At 38.1% G+C, this 25,814-nt stretch overlaps 1 protein-coding gene across 3 annotated transcripts in view; it reads left to right on the forward strand.

Moving 5' to 3' along the window:
• Window positions 1-295: 295 nt before the first annotated feature.
• The window catches only part of LOC711961 (putative uncharacterized protein encoded by LINC00467 homolog), a 61,402-nt gene continuing 35,883 nt past the window's right edge, over window positions 296-25,814 (forward strand). For all 3 annotated transcript variants that reach the window (XM_077937315.1, XM_015117394.3, XM_077937318.1), the window contains exons 1-4: window positions 296-435; window positions 8,975-9,056; window positions 9,190-9,339; window positions 14,076-14,143. In XM_077937315.1, the coding sequence (XP_077793441.1) occupies window positions 8,999-9,056; window positions 9,190-9,339; window positions 14,076-14,143 (276 nt within the window). In that variant the 5' untranslated portion in view covers window positions 296-435; window positions 8,975-8,998. The remainder of the gene's footprint in view (window positions 436-8,974; window positions 9,057-9,189; window positions 9,340-14,075; window positions 14,144-25,814) is intronic.

The raw sequence follows: 25,814 nt of genomic DNA on the forward strand, positions 1-25,814 counted from the left end.
CTAGTATCCAATCTTGGCAAATCTACAAAAATACGGAATCCCAAACAAATCCCTGGAAATCTGCCATTTGGCGCCAATCTACTACAGAAATCGGCCCCAGGTTGTGAGGTTCCTCACATGTGCGTGTAAACGCTTCGAGAGGGGTGCAGCCGCGGTCAGAAAAACTGCAGCCTGAGTCCCCGCGCCCCTCTCCTCCCTGCGCGCCAGCAGCCCCTGCATGAGGCTCGCGCGACCGGAAGAGTCGCTTCCGCTCCCGCCCAGTTCTGTGGCGTAGGCCGGACTTTTCTGGTCGGCTGTTGCGCGTGCGCGCGCTCTGGCGTTTCCTACGCGGTCGGGCGTTGGGTTTCGCGGCCCTCGCCGCACTGGTTGCTCGGCACCTTCGGTCGGGTTGAGGTTGTCAAGCTGGACCAATAGGTTGTTTCTCTTCAGTTTCCAGTAAGTGACCGTTCCAGCCGGGGGTGTGGCTATTGTGCGAAGGCAAACCGGTAGAGGCCGCGCCGTCATTTTCTTACCACCTGACTCTTTCCTCAACGGCCCCCTTGGTCACTCCGAGGGGACTGTTGGTAGCCCCGCTCTGCCTCGTGCCCCGCTAGTAAGGCCTCTCCCAAGCTCTGAGTTTCCTCAGAAGATGTGTCCTTTGTCATGAAAGCTCTCATAGCATTTAAGCGCTAGTACTCGACTTCTCAGATGCACCCTGGAGGATGTACTCTTGGCCTGACCCTTAGCCCTTCCGCTTCCTACAGTTGTGACGGGTCCTCAGATACTCACCAGGAGAATGTGATGCTCCCACCACCACTTCTTACTCCAACTTTCTTTGTGACTATGCCCTCTGTTTCAGAATCCTACCGCCTCGTAACAAAGATGTACCACGGACCATTCCACTTCACGCCCCTCCCTCCCTTCTCAAACCCTTAAGAGTGCCTTGAGAGTAAAGCAGTGACCTAAGCACTTTACATGCATTTTATTTAATCTTCCCACGCAGTCCTTAAGTAGGCAGACATGAGAAAATTGAGGCACAGAAAAGTTTAATAATTTGCCCAAGGCAACATAGGTTGGATGTGGTAGGGTTCAAATTTGAATTTATTGTGTAGCTTACTCAGTCTGGCGTTATTATCATTCATTCCTTTCGCTTTTCCAAATACTGAGTATTCCTTTTTTTTTTTTTAGTTGCTTCTACAGAGGAATTTTTTTCGTTAATGCTGTTTAGAGGGTTCTTCTTGAGAAATTTGGGTTCTGTCTGAGAACCCTTTTCTCAGAGCTCTCCTTACACAGACCCTTAAGTGTTGTTTTACCAAATCTAAGCTCCAAACTTAATAATATTTTGCATATCCAAAATGTGCTCATGCTTCCTTAAAAAAGTACCCCTAAACCAGTACCCACTAACCAGCCCCCTTCCTCTACCTCAATATGACAATGGTTATCACTATTCTCAGCAAACATTTGGGCAGCTAGCTTATGTAAGATAATAAAGATAATTGGGGTTTTGAAGAACTCTGAGGTTTAGTTCCAACCTGAAGGGGAAACATGAAAAGGCCTTCATAAAAAGGCCACATAAAATAGCAGATAAATCCCATTTCAGTTGCACAGATTACAAATTGTATAAGAGCAACTTTGGACAAATCAGGTAAGTGCTAGATTTGTTTACTTATCAGTAAAATGTTAAGGTTAGGCTGGGTCACTAAAATATTATAAATCAAAGTTCAGAGAGAGGAGTGATTACTCTGTACTCACTGTTGACGGAGGTGGAGGCTGTAGTTTGTTGTTAGTTTTTTTTGTTTTGTTTTTTTTTTGAGACAGGATCTCACTCTGTCACCCAGGCTGGAGTGCAGTGGCGTGATCAAAGCTCACTGCAGCCTCCACCTCAGCCTCCTGAGTAGTTGGAACTACAGGTGTGCACCACCACACCCGGCTAATTTTTGTATTTTGTGTAGAGACAGGGTCTCACTATGTTGCCCAGGCTGGTCTTGAACTCCTGGCTTCAAGCAATCCTCCCACCTTGGCCTCCCAAAGTGCTGGGATTACAGGTATAAGCCACTGCACCCCGCCTGTAGTATGTTCTCAATACAGAGACAAGGTTGAAGGATTCAGAGTACAGTTTTCTCGTTTTGAGTATCTAATAAAATCAGTAGACCCTCCATCAACAGAGGATTGGGTAAAGAAAATGTGGAGTGAGTGTGTGTGTGTGTCTATGCCATGGAATACTATTTAGCCATTAGAAAGTCATGTTTTTTCAGCAACATGGATAGAACTGGAAGCCATTATCCTAACCGAAATAACTCAGAAACAGAAAGTCAGATATTACATGTTCTCACTTAAAGTAGGAGCTGGGAAGCAGTGGGCACAAGTATATATAGACACTGGAGACTACAAAAGGTGGGAGGATGGGGGGGGTGAGGGTTGAAAAATTACATACTGGGAACAATGCTCACAATTTGGGTAATGGGTACACTAAAAGCCCAGGCTTCACCACTGTGCAATATGTACATCTAAGAATTCTGCACTCGTACCCTCTAAATATATGAAAATTATGTTTTTCTGAGACAGTCTTGCTTTGTCACCCAGGCTGGTGCAATCTTGGCTCACTGCAACATCCGCCTCCTGGGTTCAAGTGATTCTCATGCTTCAGCCTTCTGAGTAGCTGAGACTATAGGTGCGCACCATCACACCCGATTAATTTTTGTATCTTTAGTAGAGATGGGTTTTGCTGTGTTGGCCTGGGTGGTCTCAAACTCCTGGCCTAAGCAATCAACCCGCCCTGGCCTTCCCAAGTACTGGGATTACAGGTGTGAGCCATGAGACCCAGACTACAAATAAATTTTTTTAAAAAGCTATAGATCTTGCTCTGGAAATAAAATTCACATCCATACAACATTATATGCTTAATTTTAGGAGATTCGTGACTCCTCCTTCTCAAATTTAAATGTTAAAAACTCTTGATTTAGGGAAACAGTATTATTCAAAACACCAGAACTAAGCCAGATGTGGAAGGCCATTATCTTGTGGGCAGTGTTGAACCATTTGAGGTCTGATAAATCTGGTAGCAGTATGAAAAATGCATGACAGTGGGAAAAAGCAGTGAGACTAGTTAAGTGGCAGGGGAATCATTTAGGTAGCAGACTGTGCCAAGCAGTATTGGGAATGAAGAGAAATTAGAAGAAATATTGGCAAAGACAAATATCTGACTGGATATAGAATTGAAAGAAGAAATCAGTGATAACAGGTTTGAGGATCAGTTATGCGGCAGGTCTATCTTGTCTTCAGTATTTTATTGAAGTCATTCGTATAACATACGTGCTAGTGCTTACTTTGGCAGCACATATACTAAAATTGGAATGATACAGAGAAGATCAGCAAATAAAAATTTAAGTATATTTTTTAAAAAGAAACAAAAAACATACGTGCTCTAAGAGCACTCCCAACCCAACAGACATTAGAAAGGATGAGGCAATACACAAACACCTCTGTATTTATAAATTTGATAATGTGAGAGAAATGGGCCACTATCAAAATTACGAAAACTCACCCAGGACAAAATAGGTAAATGAAATAGTCCTATAACTATTAAAGAAATAGAATTTGTGAGAAAAACAAAACAACAGCAACAACGAAAAACAAACCCTGGCAAGAAGACTCTTGCCAGGAAGAAAAAAAAAAAGAATAATAATAATTAAAAAAAGCTCTAGGCCCAGGTAATTTCACCAAACATTCAAGGACGAAAAAATACCAGTTCTGTTACAAACTCTTTGGATTGTAGAAAAAGAAGAAACACTTAACTCATTTTATGAAGGCGGCATTTTCTGGATACCAAAACCAGATAAAGACAACACAAAAAACAAATCTAAAAGTTAAAATCCCCCATGAACAAAGATACAACTTCCTCAAAAAATATTAGCAAATTGAATTCAGCAGTATACTAGAAAAATAATACATTGTGACCAAGTCTCATCCCAGGAATTCAACATTTGAACATCAATCCATAAGAAAAACTACATGATCCTATTAATAGATGCAGAAAAAGCACTTAAGAAAATTCAGCATTCATTCATGATTCTTAAAACTCAGCAAACAAGTAATAGAAGAGAACCTAATAAAAGGCATCGACAAAACCCATAGGTATTGTTATACTTAATGGTGAAAGACTGAATGCTTTCTACCCTCCAAGATTGGGAACCAGGCAAGGATGTTTCTTCCACTACTATTTAATATTTACTGGAAATCCTAGCAATTATAGTAAGTCAAGAAAAGCATTCTGATTGGAAAAGAAGAAATATAATTATATTTGCAGATGACAGTTATATAGTAAATCTCAAGAAATTATTTAAAAAGCTGGTAGAGCTAACAAGTAGATTTAGCAGGTTGCAGGATACAAGCTTAACATACATAATCCTATTTCTACACTAACAATGAACCGTTGGAAACTGACCCACTCTCCTCCCTCACAAATGAAATACTTAGGTAGAAATCTAACAAAGTATGTGTGGGATTTGGAAAGTGACCCACCCTCCTCCCTCACAAATGAAATACTCAGGTAGAAATCTAACAAAGTATGTGTGGGATTTGTGTGCTAAAAACTACAAAATGCTGATGAAAGAAGACCCATAGTGTTCATGGATTGGAAAATTCAGTCTAGTTAAAATGTCAGTTCTCCCTAAATAGATCTATGAATTTGATTACAGTCAAAGTCCAAGCAATATTTTTTAGGCATAAATTACTTGATGATAAAGTTGATAAGGAAAGGTAAAGGAACTAAATTAGCAAAAGACTTTTTAGAATGAAGAGCAGAGCTGAAGTAAAATCCTAAAATTCTTTTTTGTTTGTTTGTTTTTTGAGACGGAGTCTCACTCTGTCCCCCAGACTGGAGTGATCTGGGCTCACTGCAAGCTCCGCCTACCGGGTGTACACCATTCTCCTTCCTCAGCCTCCCCAGTAGCTGGGACTACAGGTGCCTGCCACCATGCCTGGCTAATTTTTTGTAGTTTTAGTAGAGACGGGATTTCACCATATTAGCCAGGATGGTCTTGATCTCCTGATCTCGTGACCACGCCTGGCTAATTTTTTGTACTTTTAGTAGAGACGGGGTTTCACCATATTAGCCAGGATGGTCTTGATCTCCTGACCTCATGATCCGCCTGCCTCAGCCTCCCAAAATGCTGGGATTACACGAGTGAGCCACCGCGCCCAGGCTAAAACCTAAAATTCTTTAGGAAAACATAGGAGAAAATGTTTGTGACATTGGGTTAGGCAAAGAATTATTAGGTAACAACAAAAGCACTATCTATAAAGAAAAAGATCAATTGAATTTAATCAAAAAATATTTTACTATATAAAGGGTACTGTAAAGAGAATGAAAGACAAACCATGTTAGGAGAAGATACTGGCAAATCACATACTTGACCAAAGGCTTTTATATCCAGAATATATAAAAAATTTCCAAAACCTAACAAGAAACCAAATAACCCAATTTAAAAAATAGGCAAAAAGTTATACACTTCGCCAAAGATGATATACAGCTAGCAAATAAGCACATGAAAATACGTTCAACATCACTGATCATTAGGGAAATGCAAATTAAAGCCAGGAGATAATATTAAACAGTTATCAGAATGGATAGAATTAAAAAATAATACCAAGTCCTGACAAGGATATGGAGCAACTAGGACATTCACACATTACTACAGCCACTTTGGTGAACAGTTGTGCAGTTTCTTAGGAAGTTAAGCATACACTTACTATGTAACTCTCCAGTTCCACTTTTGTGTGTTTATCCTAGGGAAATAAAAACTTATGCTAACACAAAAATCTGTAAATGAATGTTTATAGTAGCATTATTTATAATTGCCCAAAATGTCCTAAATTAAGGTTGGTTCAACATGTGAAAATTAATCAGTGGAATCTACCATATTAGCAGACTAAACAAGAAGAACTACATAAACTAAATGTCCCTAAGTGAGTGAATGTGGATAAACACAGTGTAGTACATCTTCACAATGGAATAGGACTGGATAAAAAGGAGCAAACATTGATATATGCAGTAGCTTCGATGAATCTCAGGTATGTTATATTAAGCGAAGGAAACCAATATAAAATGGTTAAATACTTACGATTTCATTTATATGACATGCTGGAAAAGGTAAGACTAAACAGACAGTGAACAGATAGATGAGTGGTTGCCCAGAGTTAAAGGTGGGGAGAGGGTCTGACTGCCAGGGAGGAGCACGAGGAAATTCTTCGGATGTTGGAATTGTTCTGTATCCTGTTAATGGTGGTTACAAGTATCTATGCATGTGTTAGAACTCTTAATACTGTACATATATGTGAATTTTACTGTATATAAATTTGAAAGTAAATTTTACTGAAAATTTTTTTAAGAAAAAAACCAATAGTCTGGAATCTCATTTTAAAAACTCACCCCTGACCTCAGTAATTCCTCCAACTGCTATGCTGTTTTTCTGCTTTCATGTTAAAATATAGTTTGTCCTTATTTCCTCACTTCCCAATTCACTTTTTTAAAAAAACCTTTAAAAACATTTAGCAACATAATATGTGCACATGATTAAAAGATCAAATTGTATGTAAGAGTTGATAATGAAAAGCAACAGTCTCCATCCCACCTGCTTTCTCCTCGTTCTGGATCCACATCCCCATAGACAAACACTTTAAACATTTTTTATGTTTAGTTATTTTGGTGATTATTTCTACATTTCTAAATAGTATGCCGATACTGTTTTTTCTCAAATTTATTTATTGTCCTCTGAGTTTCTGCTGTGATAGATGAGGACTCAATTATGACAGCCTCTGCTCCTGCTGGCTGCTTTCTCTACAGATTTCATAAAGTGTTTTTATTTTCTCTTTTGTTTTCTCTTGTAAACTTAAGCAATTAAGCAATATATTTAAACACATATTTATTGTTCTATCAATATATTTAAACATATTTCTTGTTCTATCACTATCACAAGTTTTAGCACTCTTGATTTCATAGGATGATACTGGCACTCCCCTCCTGCTATCTTTTCTTTTCCTTCTCCATCTTTCATGTCCTGACAGCTCTACCTTTACATTTATAGCATTATAATTGGATAAATTAACTTTTGTTCTGTAACTGTTATGAACACTTCAGTGTTTTCCTCTGTAAATTGGATTCACATGTCAAAAACCAATGAAAATAGTTGGACTCGATGGCTCACACCTGTAATCCCAACACTTTGGGAGACTTAGGAAGGAGGATCGCTTGAGCCCTGGAGTTTAGGGCTGTCATAAGTTATGATTGCACCACTGCATTTCAGCTCGGGCAGCAAAGCAACACCCTGTCTAAATAAATAAATAAGGTAAAAAAAAAAAATGAAAAAAAACTCAAAATAACATTTTATTGTGACTTTATACATATTATTCATTGCAAGTCTCAGGAATGTGCTTAGGTTATATTTCTCTTGAAGTTCATGGTTTTAAGGGAAATGTTGCTAGTATTAATTCTTGACAGCTTTGTTAGAAGCCATTGATATTTTGTTCTTATTTGGAACTATTGCTCTTGAGTACTTTGAACAGCTTTATCCTGAGATTTTTTTTTCCTTCAAACTCCTGCAGTTTTCTACACTTTTATACCCCTCACCTTTTACTTTCTTTGTTTATTGCTTAACCGTCATTTTAATATGACTAGGAAGGAAGTCTGGCATCTTGGATGAGAATTCCCACTTACTCTTTGTGTGCTTTAAAGGAGGAGATTTATTTACTTTTACATTTTTGTCAAAATAACATTTACTCATCATTTTAAAAACCAAAAAGTACTACAGTACTCCGTCTAACTTGCAGCTTCCTTCAATTCTTTTAGCTTTTTCTATATCTACTTATATATGTTAAAGTAATATATTTATAGTAATGTTTCCTAATTTAGACATTATCCACCTTAGACATTATTCTTTGACTTTCAGTTATGAAAGATGAGTATTTAGTACCCCATTTGTGCTGTTTCTTTTTGTGGTATCATTCAGCCTTGTGGCTTCAAATATTGTGCTGAAGATTCCCAGACTTACTACTGTGAGTGCTTTTTCTCTATTCAAATAATCTTTGTCAACATGAAGTAAATAACATATTTACTTAGTCTATAGGCATCTACTAAATTGTTATTTAGGTATGCCTTGAAACTTTCTGGGCCGGGTGCGATGGCTCATGCCTATAATCCCAGCACTTTGGGAGGCCAAGGTGGACAGATTGTTTGAGGTCAGGAGTGCAAAACTAACATGGCCAACATGGTGAAATCCTGTCTCTACTAAAAATACAAAAAAATGAGCCAGGTGTGGTGGCGGGTGCTTGTAATCCCAGCTACTCAGGAGGTTGAGGCACGAGAATCACTTGAACCCAGGAGGCAGAGGTTGCAGTGAGCCGAGATTGCGCCACTGCACTCCAGCCTGGTTGACAGAGTGAGACTCTGTCTCAAAAAGAAAAAAAACTTCCGATTTTCTATTCTGTATTTTAGTGGAATATTATTCCAGACGTATTCCTTCTTTAGTGTTGGCATATCTCAGTTAATGGTATTGTTTTCTACCGAATTGATCACTCCAAAATTCTAGAAGTTATCCCTTATTTCTTTCTTTCCTTCATAGCCAGTCCACCAGCAATTCCTGGTCATTCTGATTCTTGAATTCAGCCTCTTTTTTCTGTCTCTATTACTACTACTCTAGTCCATTTGTTCTCAATAGAATTGTGGTTCTCAACAGTGGTTGCCCCCCAAGGGACAGTTGTTAATGTCTGGAGCCATTTTAGGTCATCACACATAAAGGTGCTATTGGCATCTAGTGGGTAGAGGCCAGAAATTGTGGCTCGATAGCCTAAAATCCAAAGGAAAGCCCTTCACAACCAAGAATAATCCAGCCCAAAATGTTAGTGCTGAGGTTGTTACCATTTGCATTTTCTTTGTCCCCAGAAATATCATTTTGCATTTTAAATTCTCTAATAATATGTCAATATTTTGGTTTTATAGACATGGCAGGGAGGTTTAATAGACATGGATAAGAAGTCCGCTCACAGAAATCCTGAAGATGCCAAGGCTGGCAAATATGAAGGTAGGAGTTTATGCTTGCTTGAAGGCCTTTTGGGTAATTTAAGGTACATTTTATAAATTAATGCATATATTTCTCTCTCATATGTTGCTAATATTTGGGAAAATAATTGTGTTCCATTTTATATCTCTCTAAGGTAAACACAAACGAAAGAAAAAAAGAAAGCAAAACCAAAACCAGCACCGATCCCGACATAGATCAGTGACATCTTTTTCTTCAGATGATCGTGTGTTTCCTTCTTCTTCATCATCATCTTCAGGAAGCCAGACGGATTCGAGTACTGAAGGTATGTTTATCATCCTGTTAAAGTTTCATATTTATAAGTTAGGTGATTTAGGAAAAAAGTACTAAACATCTGTTATAATTTTTGTTTATTCAACTAATATTTATTGAGCATACTCAGTATGTGCCAGATGTAATGGTAAACATGCCATGGTCCCTTCAGACAAGGAACTTTTATTAAGCAATATTGGGAATGATAGTAAGAGGAGTTAAAAAGAAAAAAAAAAAGAAAATATAGTAGACAATAAAACAAGCAAATAGTTCATTACAGTGCAGGTGAGTGCTGTTACTTCACATGCATATGTCATGGGGGCAAGGAAAGGCTTTGGAGAGGAAATGATTATCTCAACTTGAGTGGTGGAGGATGAATAGGCATTTTCAGGCAAAGGCAAGGAAGTAGAATTAGGAAATATTTAGTATAGGCTAAAGGAATTGCATGTGGTAACCACTATTAACATTTGGAGTCCTAATTCAAGTAATATGTCCCAGCTGCAAAGGGAACTGGAAAAGCAAGATTGGCTTTTTTAGCATTGATGGTGAAAGGCATGTGGACGAATATTCACTAAACATAGGAAGTGGAATCAGATACTAGGCAACCAAAATATAACAAATGTTCTCCACACTCAACCCTAGACAAGATCACTTTAAATTACTCCTTTGTCTCACCTACCTTTACTCTCTCAGTGTTTGTAAGTTGTGTTGTAATTAGTTTTTCTATTGGCTAATTTGGTATTAATAAGTAACCTACTTGTAACTCTGCTTGTTCCATCAACTGTAGTTAATTATTTTATTCTCTCTTACGTAAGTTAAATATATTGGTATCTCTATCCTTTCCTCCATTTTTTTCTCCCCATTGTATTCTTTTAGTTTTTCCGTAGTTAATATCTACAACAAAAATTGTCTTTTTTTGGTCCATAGATTCACTTTAAATCTTTAAGACCAATAATTAGCATTTAAATCACTATCATTATATAAATAGTGTTACTACAGTGCCAAGTTACAGGCAAGAATTACATTTCTGTTTCATGGATCTAATATTATGATTGCTAGGACTCTCAAAGGAGAGTGTTTTTCTAGTCACAGCATCAAGTACATCATTTATATTCTATCAGTTGGTTAAAACCGTGCTGTATCTTAGTTTTGCTTTGTATCCAAACCATGACTTTCTTATAGTTTTTTTTTTTTCTTGTTCTTTTTTTTTTTTTTTTTTTTTTTTTTAAGACGGAGTCTCGCTCTGTCACCCAGGCTGGAGTGCAGTGGCGCAATCTCGGCTCACTGCAAGCTCCGCCTCCTGGGCTCATGCCATTCTTCTGTCTCAGCCTCCCGAGTAGCTGGGACTACAGGCGCCCGCCACCTCACCCGGCTAGTTTTTTGTATTTTTTAGTAGAGATGGGGTTTCACCGTGTTAGCCAGGATGGTCTCGATCTCCTGACCTCGTGATCCGCCCGTCTCAGCCTCCCAAACTGCTGGGATTACAGGCGTGAGCCACCGCGCCCGGCCATAGTTTTTGTTTTTCTTAGAGTTTCTAGTTCTCCTTCTTGTTTTTTATTGTTGACAAAAAGATCATATAACTGCCATAATGAAAAGATTTTCCATCCTTTTAATTATACTATTCCTTAGAGTTCATTTCTTTTCTCTGGAGATATTCTTGCCTGCCTAGTGTAATCTAGACCATTTTCTACCCTCAAGACCTGCTATTTCTCTGTTATCCTAGGATCTCCACTTACTGGTCTTCTGGGTTGGATCCATTGTTTTCTTAGATTCATATCTTCCTCTCTCTCAGTGTTCTGCCTTGGCTGTTGGAGTACACTGTCAAATAACTTTTTACAAAATGTTGTCTGGGAAGTAAATTTTCTGAGTCTTGGCATATCTCAAAATGTCGTTATTCTACCCTACCATTAATTGATAATTTCAAAATGATTCTTCCCAATCCCAATTTCCAGAAGCAGGCATTTCAAACTCTTTTAGCAGTCTGTTTTGATATCTATCTCTGATAGATATGGTTCCATAACTTGTTTATGTAATCATTTCTACATTTTTCAGTTTTAGGCTCTATGGATGATTAGAATTTAGCTACTTTTGTTTTAAACCACTGTTTCCCCTGCATTTACTTTCTTCCTTCCATCCTCCTAAATAGGATTTATTGTAACTTTGATAATTTAATAGTTTAATTGTTATGGCTATGTAGATGCTATGCTGTTCACAGCTGAACCATATAATGGTTCCTTTCTAGCACAACTTTTTTATTCCTTACAGTTAATAATAATTATTATTTTATTTTATTTTATTTTTTTGAGATGGAGTCTCGCTCTGTTGCCCAGGCTGATGTGCACTGGTGCGATCTTGGCTCACTGCAACCTCCGCCTCCCAGGTTCAAGTGATTCTCCTGCCTCAGCCTCCTGAGTAGCTGGGATTACAGACGTGTGCCACCATGCCTGGCTAATTTTTTCTATTTTTAGTAGAGACAGGGTCTCACCACGTTAGCCAGGATGGTCTCGATCTCCTGACTTCATGATCTGCTCGCCTCGGCCTCCCAAAATGCTGGGATTACAGGCATGAGCCACCGCACCCAGTCAATAAAATTTGTTTAGTTTTCTGTGTTTGTGATGTGTTGTAGTAGTATAAATTACCTTTGAAAAGGTTCAGACACATCAGGTATTCAGTTAATTTCGTTTCGGGATTCTCTCCTAGATCCATTTAACATACTCCATTTGGACTTACTGTTCTCAAGACCTGTTAAGCAACTGTGATATTAAGTTCTTTTGTCTTCGTTCTGGATATACCCTTTACCTCTCTTTTGGGTTTGGTCACCCATTTTCTGGATCATATTGTTTCTTCCTCTTTTATTTTCCCCTTATTTTACTGGAGAACCTATAACTTCCAGGAAAAAGATGAGCAGCTAATTCCTATTCAGTTTGTAGTTGTGAGTTTACACTATTAAATAAATTTCTTTTATTGACTTCTGCTTCCAGTAACACAGACCCTCTGTAGAAAACCCAGGAGGGATAGGAATGAATCAGAGGTAAATTGAGCCTTACTGGAATTATAGTCTCATCTCTGCATCCCTAGTTGGGTTTAGATCATCATCCATCATTCTGTTTGCCTGGTGGAGGATAAATAATCTTGAGAGATGGATAACATCATCTAGAATCTCTAGAATTTTTTAATACAGCATACATAACTTTTAATAAAAATTATTAGATATGCCTACATGACTGAAAAACAAGAGAAAAAAATAGTAACAGCCCTACAGGTAATACAGATGTTGAGTTAGCTGGCAATGAAGTTTAAATAGTTGTGATTAATGTATTTAAGAAAATAGAGATTTATCAACTGTAAGAAAGAATCAGGTATAAATTCTGGAATAAAAATTCATTATCTAAAATTAGCAATTTAGATAGATTTTTCAGTAGATTAGACACACACAAAGAATTAGTAAACTGGAAGTCACATCAGGAGGGAAAAAAAAGAAAGATACAGAAGAAAATGTTAGAGACATGTGAGACACAGTAATGAGATCTAACATTGTAATTGGAATTGAAGAAGGAAAGAAAAGCAAACGCCTAAAAGTTTCCCCAAACAGATGAAAGACATCAACTAAAGATTCAAGGAACTGACAACACCAAGCTGGATAATACAAAAATCACATCGGTAACCTTTGCTTCTAGTCAGGAAAATGGTTGTCTTTTGTAGAATGGAGTAGTTAATATGGTGGCAAACTAACATTCTCCTTTTCTATGTCCTTTTTCTTTTTCTTTTTTTGTATTTTTAAATTTTGAGACAGAGTCTCACTCTGTTGCCCAGGCTGGAGTGCAGTGGTACAATCTCAGCTTACTGCAACCTCCGCCTCCCAGGTTCAAGTAATTCTCCTGCCTCAGCCTCTTGAGTAGCTGAGATTACAAGTGCCCACCACCATGCGTGGCTAATTTTTGTATTTTTAGTAAAAATGAGGTTTCACCATGTTCCCCAGGCTGGTATCAAACTCCTGACCTCAAGTGATCCACTTGCTTCAGCCTCCCAAAGTGCTGGAATTATAGATGACATGAGCCACCACACCCGTCCTCCTTTTCCATGTTCTTATTAAAATAATTCATTTATATTTTCCAGTAGACTGCTTAATAGTTGCATTCACATAGTTTCTGCTAATAACACCTTATATTCCCTAGATTAACTGGAGGTTGCATTCTAGTGGACCTAGGAGAGCATTGTCTTTTGGATGGGTTCCTAAATGCCATATATTTATACTGGGATACAACTATAATTAAACTTTTTTCTTTTTTCTTCTTTTTTTTAGAGACAGTGCCTCACTCTGTCACCAAGCTGGAGTGCAGTGGCATGATCTTGGCTCACTGCAACCTTGACCCACTGGGCTCAAGCGATCCTCCCACCCCAGCCTGTTGAGTAGCTGGGACTACAGGTGCACTCCACATGTCTGGCTAATTTTTGTATTTTTGGTAGGGACAAGGTTTTGCCATGTTGCCCAGGCTGGTCTCAAACTCCTGAGCTCAAGTGATCTGCCTGCCTCAGCCTCTCAAAATGCTGGAATTACAGATGTGCACCACCATGCCTGGCAAATTAAACAATTTTATCTGCTAGTTGTATCTTGTAAGATTCTTCCAACAAACATAATAAAGTTGATTAAAATATCAATCTTAATTATTTTAATCCTTCAAATTCTTTAATCAATAAAATAATTTTTAATGTTAGAACTGAAACTTCCAAATCTTTTTAAACTTTTAGATGCTACCCAGGGAAAAATTAAGAAGAAGAGAAGAGAGAAAACAAATAAATGGAGGGGAAAAAGAAAGGTTAGTAATTGTGAGTAATGTAAGAATAAGATTTGGCTATTAGAGGGTATTGTACTTATTAATTAAGAAACAATCTATAAGGAATTTGAAGAGATACAAGTCAAGGATTGGTTAACATGGTAGTTAACATGGTGGTGCTAAGCTTATAGTGTCCTTTGCTGCTTTTCAAATACTTCTCAGAAAACTATGCAGACAGGTAAAACCTTATAATTCTTTAGATTCTTTTTAATTTTGGTGTTAACATAGTTATAAAATAGCCTATGTGCTTTGAAATAAACGCAAGTAATATGGACATAAATTAAATGAAAGGTAAAATAGCTACACTCCTTTCTCTTTATTTAATTTCTTATGGTTATCACTCTTAAGTATTTGCTGTACAACCTTAGATTATTCCTCTGTGCACATGGAAATAAATAAAACTGATGTAAATAAATGTGTATAGTTTTATGTACTATATAATACATATGTAATTTTATGTTGACAAAAATGGACTATCAATTTGCTTCTCTAAATTTAATTTAGTTCATATAAGTTTATGAACTATTTGTAACATATATAAAACTTAGACGTTTAATAATAAAAGAGCATCATGAACCTATTTAACTAGAATATTACCAATATGATTATCTCCCAGTATTTTTCTTCCTTCTTCTGTTCACTTGCTTTCCCATTAAAAGTAATATCCTAAATTTTGTGTTGCTCCTTCTCATGCCTTTTGAAAATAATTTTATTACAAATGGATGTATCTTGAAATATTTTGTTTAGCTTATTTGGTTTGGGGTTTTATAAGAATAATACATTTTCTGCAGTTTTCTCTGGCTACTTTTTCACACAATATTTTGTTTTTATGGTTTATTCATATTTTTGTATAGCTGTAGTTCATTAATTTTCTCTGCCATATAATACTCTATTGGGTGAATAAAGCACAATTTATCTATTGTCCTGTGGATGGACATTTACAATGTTTCTAATTTTTTTCCTTGTATTTAAAAAAATATTTTGTGAGTAATAGGTGAGTATATTGATGGGATACATGAGATATTTTGATACAGGCATGCAATGCATAATAATCCTATCAGGGTAATTGGGATATCCATCACCTCAAGCTTTTATTCTTTCTTTGTGTTACAAACAATTCACTTACACTTTTTTAGTTATTTTATTTTTTATTTTTATTTATTTTTATTTTTTGAGACAGAGTCTTGTCCTGTTGCCCAGGCTGGAGTGCAATGACGCGATCTTGGCTCACTGCAACCTCCGCCTCCTGGATTCAAGCAGTTCTGCCACAACCTCCCAAGCAGCTGGGACTACACGCATGTGCCACCACACCTGGCTAATTTTTTGTATTTTTAGTAGAGACAGGGTTTCACTATGTTGGCCAGGCTGGTCTCAAAGTCCTGACCTCGAGTGATCTGCCCACCTCAGCCTCCCAAAGTGCTGGGATTATAGGCGTGAGCCACCGTGCCCAGCCTCTTTTAGTTATTTTAAAATGTACAATAAATTATTGTTGACTGTAGTCACCCTGTTGTGCTATAAAATACGAAATCTTATACATTCTAGCTATATTTTTATACTCATTAATCATCCTCCCTTCCCTGCCTCCAACTACCCTTCTAAGCTTCTGATAACGATCATTCTGCTATCACCATGAGTTTAGTTGTTTTCATTTTTAGCTCCCACAAATAGGTGACAACATGTGAATTTTGTCTTTCTGTGCCTGACTTTTGTCACTTAACATAATGACCTCCATTTCCATCCCTGGTTGCAAATGACAGGATCTCATTCTTTTTTTTGGCTGAATAGTGCTCCATTGTGTATTTGTACCACATTCATCTGTTGATGGACGTTTAGATTGCTTCCAGATCTTGGCTATTATGAATAATGCTGCAGAGTGATTATAATAATACACCAGAGTGCAGATATCTCTTTGACATACTGATTTCTTTTCTTTGGGTCTATACCTAGGAATGAGATTATTGGATCTTATGATAGCTCTTTTCTTAGTTTTTTGAGGAACTTCCAAACTGTTCTCCATAGTGGTTATACTAATTTACATTCCTGCCAACAGTGTATGAGGGTTCCCCTTTCTCAACATCCTTCTCAGCATTTGTCATTGCCTGTCTTTTGGATAAAACCGATTTTACCTAGGGTTGGATGATATCTCATTATAGTTTTGATTTGCATTTCTTTGATAATCAGTGATGTTGAGCACCTTTTCATATGCCTGTTTGCCATTTGTATGTCTTCTTTCGGGAAATGTCTATTCAGACCTTTTGCCCATTTTAAAATAGGATTATTAGATTTTTTCTTATAGAGTTGTTTGAGCTCCTTTTATATTCAAGGATTATTAATCCCTTGTCAGAAGGATAGTTTGAAGGAATTTTCTCCTATTCTGTGGGTTGTCTTTTCACTTTGCTGATTGTTTCCTTTGCTGTGCAGAAGCTTTTTAACTTAATATGATCCCATTTGTACATTTGTGTTTCAGTTGCCTGTGCTTATGGGGTATTACTCAAGAAATTGTTGACCAGTCCAATGTCCTGGAGAGTTTCTCCTATGTTTTCTTGTAATAGTTTTATAATTTGAGGTCATAAATTTAAGTCTTTAATCCATTTTGATTTGATTTTTGTATCTGGCAACAGATGGAGGTCTAGTTTCATTCTTCTACATCTGGATATCCAGTTTTCCCAGCACCATTTATAGAAGAGAATGTCTGTTCCTCAATATAGGCTTTTGTTACCTTTGTCGAAAATGAGTTCACAGTAGATGTATAGGTTTGTTTCTGGGTTCTCTATTCTGTTCCATTGGTCTGTGTGTGTGTTTTTATGCCAGTACCATGCTGTTTGGGTTACTGTAGCTTTGTAGTATAATTTGAAGTCAGGTAATGTGATTCTTCCAGTTTTGTTCTTTTTGCTCGGAATAGCTTTGGCTATTCTGGGTCTTTTCTGGTTCTGTATAAATTTTAGGATTTTTTTTCCCATTTCCATGAAGAATGTCACTGGTATTTTTATAGGGATTCCATTGAATCTGTAGACTGCTTTAAAGAGTATGGATATTTTAACAATATTGATTCTTCCAATCCATGAATATGGACTATCCTTCCTTTTTTGTGGTCTTTTCAATTTCATACATCAGTGTTTTTTTTATTTTCATTGTAAAGATCTTTCACTGGTTTTTAAAAAATATATACTTTAAGTTCTAGGGTACATGTGCACAACGTGCAGGTTTGTTACATGTGTATACATGTGCCATGTTGGTGTGCTGCACCCATTAACTTGTCATTTACATTAGGTATATCTCCTAATGCTGTCCCTCCCCTGTCCCACCACCCCATGACAGGCCCCAGTGTGTGATGTTCCCCACCCTGTGTCCAAGTGTTCAAATGTTCTCATTGTTCAGTTCCGACCTATGAGTGAGAACATGTGGTGTTTGGTTTTCTGTCCTTGCGATAGTTTGCTGACAGTGATGGTTTCCAGCTTCATCCGTGTCTCCACAAAGGACATGAACTCATCCTTTCTTATGGCTGCATGGTATTCCATAGTTTATATGTGCCACATTTTCTTAATCCAGTCTGTCATTGATGGACATTTGGGTTGGTTCCAAGTCTTTGCTATTGTGAATAGTGCCGCAATGAACATATGTGTGCATATGTCTTTATAGCAGCATGATTTATAACCCTTTGGGTATATCCCCAGTAATGGGATGACTGGGTCAAATGGTATTTCTAGTTCTAGATCTTTAAAGAATCGCCACACTGTCTTCCACGATAGTAGAACTAGTTTACAGTCCCACCAACAGTGTAAAAGTGTTCCTTTTCCTCCACATCCTCTCCAGCACCTGTTATTTCCTGACTTTTTAATGGTTGTCATTCTAACTGGTGTGAGATGGTATCTCATTGTGGTTTTGATTTGCATTTCTCTGACCGCCAATGATGATGAGCATTTTTTCATGTGTCTGTTGGCTGCATAAATGTCTTCTTTTGAAAAGTGTCTGTTCATATCCTTTGCCCACTTTTTGATGGGGTTGTTTGATTTTTTTCTTGTAAATTTGTTTAAATTCTTTGTAGATTCTGGATATTAGCCCTTTGTCAGATGGGTAAATTGTAAAAATTTTCTCCCCTTCTTTAGGTTGCCTGTTCACTCTGATGATAGTTTCTTTTCCTGTGCAGAAGCTCTTTAGTTTAATTAGATCCCATTTATCAATTTTGGCTTTTGTTGCCATTGCTTTTGGTGTTTTAGTCATGAAGTCCTTGCCCATGCCTATGTCCTGAATGGTATTGCCTAGGTTTTCTTCTAGGGTTTTTATGGTTTTAGGTCTAACATTTAAGTCTTTAATCCATCTTGAACTAATTTTTGTATAAGATGTAAGGAAGGGATCCAGTTTCAGCTTTCTACATATGGCTAGCCAGTTTTCCCAGCACCATTTATTAAATAGGGAATCCTTTCCCCATTTCTTGTTTTTGTCAGGTTTGTCAAAGATCAGATGGTTGTAGATGTGTGGTATTTCTGAGGGCTCTGTTCTGTTCCATTGGTCTATATCTCTGTTTTGGTACCAGTACCATGCTGTTTTGTTTACTGTAGCCTTGTAGTATAGTTTGAAGTCAGGTAGCATGATGCCTCCAGCTTTGTTCTTTTGGCTTAGGATTGTCTTGGCAATGCGGGCTCTTTTTCAGTTCCATAAGAGCTTTAAAGTAGTTTTTTCCAATTCTGTGAAGAAAGGCATTGGTAGCTTGATGGGGATGGCATTGAATCTGTAAATTACCTTAGGCAGTATGACCATTTTCATGATATTGATTCTTCCTATCCATGAGTGTGGAATGTTCTTCCATTTTGTGTCCTCTTTTATTTCGTTTTTATTTTGTTTGTAGTTCTCCTTGAAGAAGTCCTTCACATCCCTTGTAAGTTGGATTCCTAGGTATTTTATTCTCTTTGAAGCAATCGTGAATGGGAGTTCACTCATGATTTAACTCTTTGTTTGTCTGTTATTGGTGTATAGGAATACTTGTGATTTTTGCACATTGATTTTGTATCCTGAGGCTTTGCTGAAGTTGCTTATCAGCTTAAGGAGATTTTGGGCTGAGACAATGGGGTTTTCTAAATATACAATCATGTCCTCTGCAAACAGGGACAATTTGACTTCCTCTTTTCCTAATTGAATACCCTTTATTTCTTTATCCTGCCTTGATTTTCCTGGCCAGAACTTCCAACACTATGTTGAATAGGAGTGGTGAGAGAGGGCATCCCTGTCTTGTACCAGTTTTCAAAGGGAATGCTTCCAGTTTTTGTCCATCCAGTGTGATATTGGCTGTGGGTTTGTCATAAATAGCTCTTCTTATTTTGAGATACGTCCCATCAATACCTAGTTTTTTGAGAGTTTTTAGCATGAAGGGCAGTTGAATTTTGTTGAAGGCCTTTTCTGCATCTATTGAGATAATCAAGTGTTTTTTGTCTTTGGCTGTGTTTATATGCTGGGTTACGTTTATTGATTTGTGTATGTTGAACCAGCCTTGCATCCCAGGGATGATGCCAACTTGATTGTGGTGGATAAGCTCTTTGATGTGCTGCTGCATTCGGTTTGCCAGTATTTTATTGAAGATTTTTGCATCGATGTTCATTAGGGATATTGCTCTAAAATTCCCTTTTTTTTTGTTGTCTCTGCCAGGCTTTGGTATCAGGATGATGCTGGCCTCATAAAATGAGTTAGGGAGGATTCCCTCTTTTTCTATTGATTGCAATAGTTTCAGAAGGAATGGTACCAGCTCTTCTCTGTACCTCTGATAGAATTTGGGTGTGAATCCTTCTGGTCCTGGATTTTTTTTGGTTGGTAGGCTATTAATTACTGCCTCAATTTCAGAGCCTGTTATTGGTCTATTCAGGAATTCAACTTCTTCCTGGTTTAGTCTTGGGAGGGTGTATGTATCCAGGAATTTATCCCTTTCTTCTAGATTTTCTAGTTTATCTGCATAAAGGTGTTTATAGTGTTCTCTGATGGTAGTTTGTATTTCTGTGGGACTGGTGGTGATATCCCCTTTATCATTTTTTATTGCATCTATTTGATTCTTCCTCTCCTTTTTTCTTTAGTAGTCTTGCTAGCGGTCTGTCAATTTTGTTGATCATTTCAAAAAACCAGCTCCTGGATTCATTGATTTTTTGAAGGGTTTTTTGTGCCTCTATCTCCTTCAGTTCTGCTCTGATCTTAGTTATTTCTTCCCTTCTGCTAGCTTTTGAATGTATTTGCTCTTGCTTCTCTAGTTCTTTTAATTGTGATGTTAAGGTGTCAATTTTAGATCTTTCCTGCTGTCTCTTGTGGGTATTTAGTGCTATAAATTTCCCTCTACACACTGCTTTAAATGTGTCTCAGAGATTCTGGTATGTTGTGTCTTTGTTCTCATTGGTTTCAAGGAACATCTTTATTTCTGCTTTCTTTTTGTTATGTACCCAGTAGTCATTCAGGAGCAGGTTGTTCAGTTTCCATGTAGTTGAGCAGTTTTGAGTGAGTTTCTCAATCCTGAGTTCTAATTTGATTGCACTATTGTCTGAGAGACAGTTTGTTATAATTTCTGTTCTTTTACATTTGCTGAGGAGTGCTTTACTTCCAACTATGTGGTCAGTTTTGGAAGAAGTGCAATGTGGTGCTGAAAAGAATGTATATTCTGTTGATTTGGGGTGGAGAGTTCTGTAGATGTCTATTAGGTCTGCTTCGTGCAGAGCTGAGTTCAATTCCTGAATATCCTTGTTAACTTTCTGTCTCGTTGATCTGTCTAATGTTGACAGTGGAGTGTTAAAGTCTCCCATTATTATTGTGTAGGAGTCTAAGTCTCTTTGTAGGTCTCTGAGGACTTGCTTTATGAATCTGGGTGCTCCTGTATTGGGTGCATATATATTTAGGATAGTTAGCTCTTCCTGTTGAATTGATCCCTTTACCATTATGTAATGGCCTTCTTTGTCTCTTTTGATCTTTGTTGGCTTAAAGTCTGTTTTATCCGAGACTAGTATTGCAACCCCTGCTTTTTTTTGTTTTCCATTTGCTTGGTAGATCTTCCTCCATCCCTTTGTTTTGAGCCTATGTGTGCCTCTGCACATGAGATGGGTCTCCTGAATACAGCACACTGATGAGTCTTGACTGTATCCGGTTTGCCAGTCTGTGTCTTTTAATTGGGGCATTTAGCCCATTTACATTTAAGGTTAATATTGTTATGTGTGAATTTGATCCTGTCGTTATGATGTTAGCTGATTATTTTGCTTGTTAGTTGATGCAGTTTCTTTGTAGCGTCGATGGTCTTTGCATTTTGGCTTGTTTTTGCCATGGCTGGTACTGGTTGTTCCTTTCCGTGTTTAGTGGTTCCTTCAGGAGCTCTTGTAAGGCAGGCCTGGTGATGACAAAATCTCTCAGCATTTGTTTTTCTGTAAAGGATTTTGTTTCTCCTTCACTTATGAAGCTTAGTTTGGCTGGATATGAAATTCTGGGTTGAAAATTCTTTCCTTTAAGAATGTTGAATATTGGCCCTCACTCTCTTCTGGCTTGTAGAGTTTCTGCCGAGAGATCTGCTGTTAGTGTGATGGACTTCCCTTTGTGGGTAACCCGACCTTTCTCTCTGGCTGCCCTTAACATTTTTTTCCTTCATTTCAACTTTGGTGAATCTGACAGTTGTATGTCTTGGAGTTGCTCTTCTCAAGGAGTATCTTTGTGGCGTTCTCTGTATTTCCTGAATTTGAATGTTAGCCTGCCTCGCTAGGTTGGGGAAGTTCTCCTGGATAATATCCTGAAGAGAGTTTTCCAACTTGGTTCCATTCTCCCCGTCACTTTCAGGTACACTAATCAGATGTAGATTTGGTCTTTTCACATAGTCGCATATTTCTTGGAGGCTTTGTTTGTTTCTTTTTACTCTTTTTTGTATAAACTTTTCTTCTCGCTTCATTTCATTCAATCTTCAACCACTGATCCCCTTTCTTCCACTTGATCGAATCAGCTACTAAAGCTCGTGCATGCGTCACATAGTTCTCGTGCCATGGTTTTCAGCTCCATCAGGTCATTTAAGGTCTTCTCTACGCTGTTTATTCTAGTTAGCCATTCGTCTAATCTTTTTTCAAAGTTTTTAGCTTCTTTGCGATGGGTTTGAACGTCCTTCTTTAGCTTGGAGAAGTTTGTTATTACCAATCGTCTGAAGCCTTCTTCTGTCAACTTGTCAAAGTCATTCTCCATCCAGCTTTGTTCTGTTGCTGGTGAGGAGCTGCATTCCTTTGGAGGAGAAGAGGCACTCTGATTTTTAGAATGTTCAGCTTTTCTGCCCTGGTTTCTCCCCATCTTTGTGGTTTTATCTACCTTTGGTCTTTGATGATGGTGAGGTACAGATGGGGTTTTGGTGTGGGTGTCCTTTCTGTTTTTTTTGATTTTCCTTCTGACAGTCAGGACCCTCAGCTGCACGTCTGTTGGAGTTTGCTGAAGGTCCACTCCAGACCCTGTTTGCCTGGGTATCACCAGTGGAGGCTGCAAAACAGCAAATATTGCAAAATGGCAAATGTTGCTGCCTGATCCTTCCTCTGGAAGCTTTGTCTCGGAGGGGCACCTGGCTGTATGAGGTGTCAGTCGGCCCCTACTGGGAGGTGTCTCCCAGTTAGGCTACTCGGGGGTCAGGGACCCATTTGAGGAGGCAGTCTATCCATTCTCAGATCTCAAACTCTGTGCTGGGAGAACCACTACTCTCTTCAGAGTTGCCAGACAGGGATGTTTAAGTCTGCAGAAGTTTCTGCTGCCTTTTGTTTAGCTATGCCCTGCCCCCAGAGGTGGAGTCTACAGAGGCAGGCAGGCCTCCTTGAGCTGCGGTGTGCTCCACCCAGTTCGAGCTTCCCAGTTGCTTTGTTTACCTACTCAGGCCTCAGCAGTGGCAGACGCCCCTCACTCAGCCTTGCTGCTGCCTTCCACCTTCCAGTTTGATCTCAGACTGCTGTGCTGGCAGTGAGCGAGGCTCCATGGGCATGGGACCCTCTGAACCAGGCACAGGATATAATCTCCTGGTGTGCCATTTGCTAAGACCGTTGGAAAAGTGCAGTGTTAGGGTGGGAGTGTCCCGATTTTCCAGGTACTGTTTGTCACGGCTTCCCTTGGCTAGGAAAGGGAATTCCCCAACCCCTTGCGCTTCCTGGGTGAGGCAGTGCCCCACCCTGCTTTGGCTCACACTCTGTGGGCTGCACCCACTGTCCGACAAGCCCCAGTGAGGTGAACCCAGTACCTCAGTTGGAAATGCAGAAATCACCTGTATTCTGTGTCGCTCATGCTGGCAGCTGTAGACTGGAGCTGTTCCTATTTGGTCATCTTGGAACCTCTTCCTATTTTATTTACTTATTTATTTTTTTGAGATGGAGTCTTGCCCTGTTGCCCAGGCTGGAGTGCAATGGCATGATCTTGGCTCACTGCAACCTCTGCTTCCTTGGTTCAAATGATTCTCCTGCCTCAGCCTGCCAAGTAGCTGGGATTACAGGCGCCCACCAGCATGCCCAGCTAATTTTTGTATTTTTAGTAGAGATAGGGTTTCACCACGTTGACCAGGCTGATCTCGAACTCCTGACCTTGTGATCCACCTGCCTTGGCCTCCCAAAGTGCTGGGATTACAGGCATGAGCCACTACGCCCAGCCAAGATCTTTCACTTGTTTGGATAAGTTAATTCCTCAGTATTTTATTTGTGGCTGTTGTAAATGGGACTATTTGATTTCTCTTTCAGATTGTTTGTTGTTGGCATATAGAAATGCTACTGATTTTTGTGTACTGATTTTGTATTTTGCAACTTCATTGAATTTGTTTATCAGTTCTAATAGTTTTTTGGTGGAGTCTTTAGGTTTTTCCAGATACAAAATCATAGCATCTGCAAACAAGGATACTTCAACTTCTTTCTTTCCAATTTGGATGCCCTTTATATCTTTCTCTTGTCTGATTGCTCTAGCTAGGACTTCTAGTAGTAGGCTGAATAACAATGGTGAAAGTGGGCGTCCTTGTGATGTTCCATAACTTAGAGGAAAGGCGTTCAATGTTTCCCCCTTCAATGCAGTGCTAACTGTGGGTCTGTCATATATGGCTTTTATTGTGTTTAGGTATGTACTTTCTATACTCAGTTCTTTGAGGATTGAAGGGATGCTGAATTTTATCAAATGATTTTTCAGCATCAATTGAAATGATCATATGGTTTTTGTCCTTCATTCTGTTGATATATCACATTGATTGGTTCGCGTATCTTGAACCATCCTTGTATCCCTGGGATAAATCCCACTTAGTCATGATGAATGATCTTACTAACGTGTTGAATTCAGTTTGCTAATATTTTGTCGAGGATTTTTGCATCAATGTTCAGGGATATCGACTTGTAGATTTCTATTTTGAGGTGTCTTTGTCTGGTTTTGGTATCAGGGTAATACTGACCTTATAGAATGAATTTGGAAGTATTCTTTCCTCCTCTATTTTTTGAAACAGTTTGAGTAGGATTGGTATTAGTTCTTTAAATTTTTGGTAAAATTCAACAGTGAAGCCATCAGATCCCAGGCTTACCTTTGCTTGAAGACTTTTTTGCAGCTGTGATCTCGTTGCTTGTTATTGCTCTGTTCAGATTTTGGATTTCTTCCTGGTTCAGTCTTGGTAGGTTGTATGTGTCCAGGAATTTATTCATTTTTTCCAGGTTTTCCAATTCATTGGCACATATTTGCTTATGAACCTCCAACAATCCTTTTGTGTTGTATTGGTTGTAATGTCTCCTTTTTAGTCTCTGATTTTATTTATTTGGATCTTCTCTATTTTTCTTAGTCTGGCTAAGGATTTATCAATTTTATTTATCTTTTCAAAAATGAGCTTTACATTTCATTGATCTTTTGTATTATTTTCATTTCAATTTCATTTGTTTCTACTCTGACCTTTACTATTTCTTTGTTTCTACTAATTTTAGGTTTGGTTTGCTCTTGCTTTTCTAGTTCTTTAAGATGCATAGATGGGTTGTTTATTTGAATTTTTTCTACTTTTCCTATACAAGCACTTATACCTATAAACTCTCCTCTTAGTACTGCTTCTGTTGTATCCCATAGGATTTGGTATGTTGTGTTTCCATTATCATTTCTTTCAAGAAGTTTTTAAATTTTCTTCTCAAGTTCTTCATTGACCCACTAGTCATTCAGGAGGAGCATATTGTTTAATTTCCATGTGTTTGTATAGTTTCCAAAATTCCTCTTGTTACTGATTTCTAGTTTTATTCCATCATGGTCAACAAAGATGCTTGATATAATTTCTTTTTTCTTGAATTTTTAAAGGCTTGTTTTGTGGCCTAACATATAGTGTATTAACATTATTGAGAATGAACCATGTGCCGAGGAAAAGAATGGGTATTCTGTAGCCATTGAATAAAATGTTCTGTAAACATCTGTTACATCCATTTGGTCTGTAATGCAGATTAAGTCTGATTATTTTTGTTGATTTTCTGTCTGGGTGATCTGTCTAATGCTGAAAGTCGGGTGTTGAAGTCTCTACTTAGATCTTTCTCTTTAGCTCTAATAATAGTTGCTTTATATATCTGATTTATCCGGTGTTGGGTGCATATATATTTAAAATTATTATATCTTCTTGCTGAATTGACCTGTTTATCATTATATAATGATCTTTGTCTCTTTTTGTGGTTTTTGTCTTGAAATCTATTTTGTC

Source organism: Macaca mulatta, chromosome 1 (genome assembly GCF_049350105.2).
Source record: "Macaca mulatta isolate MMU2019108-1 chromosome 1, T2T-MMU8v2.0, whole genome shotgun sequence".
NCBI lineage: Eukaryota > Metazoa > Chordata > Mammalia > Primates > Cercopithecidae > Macaca > Macaca mulatta.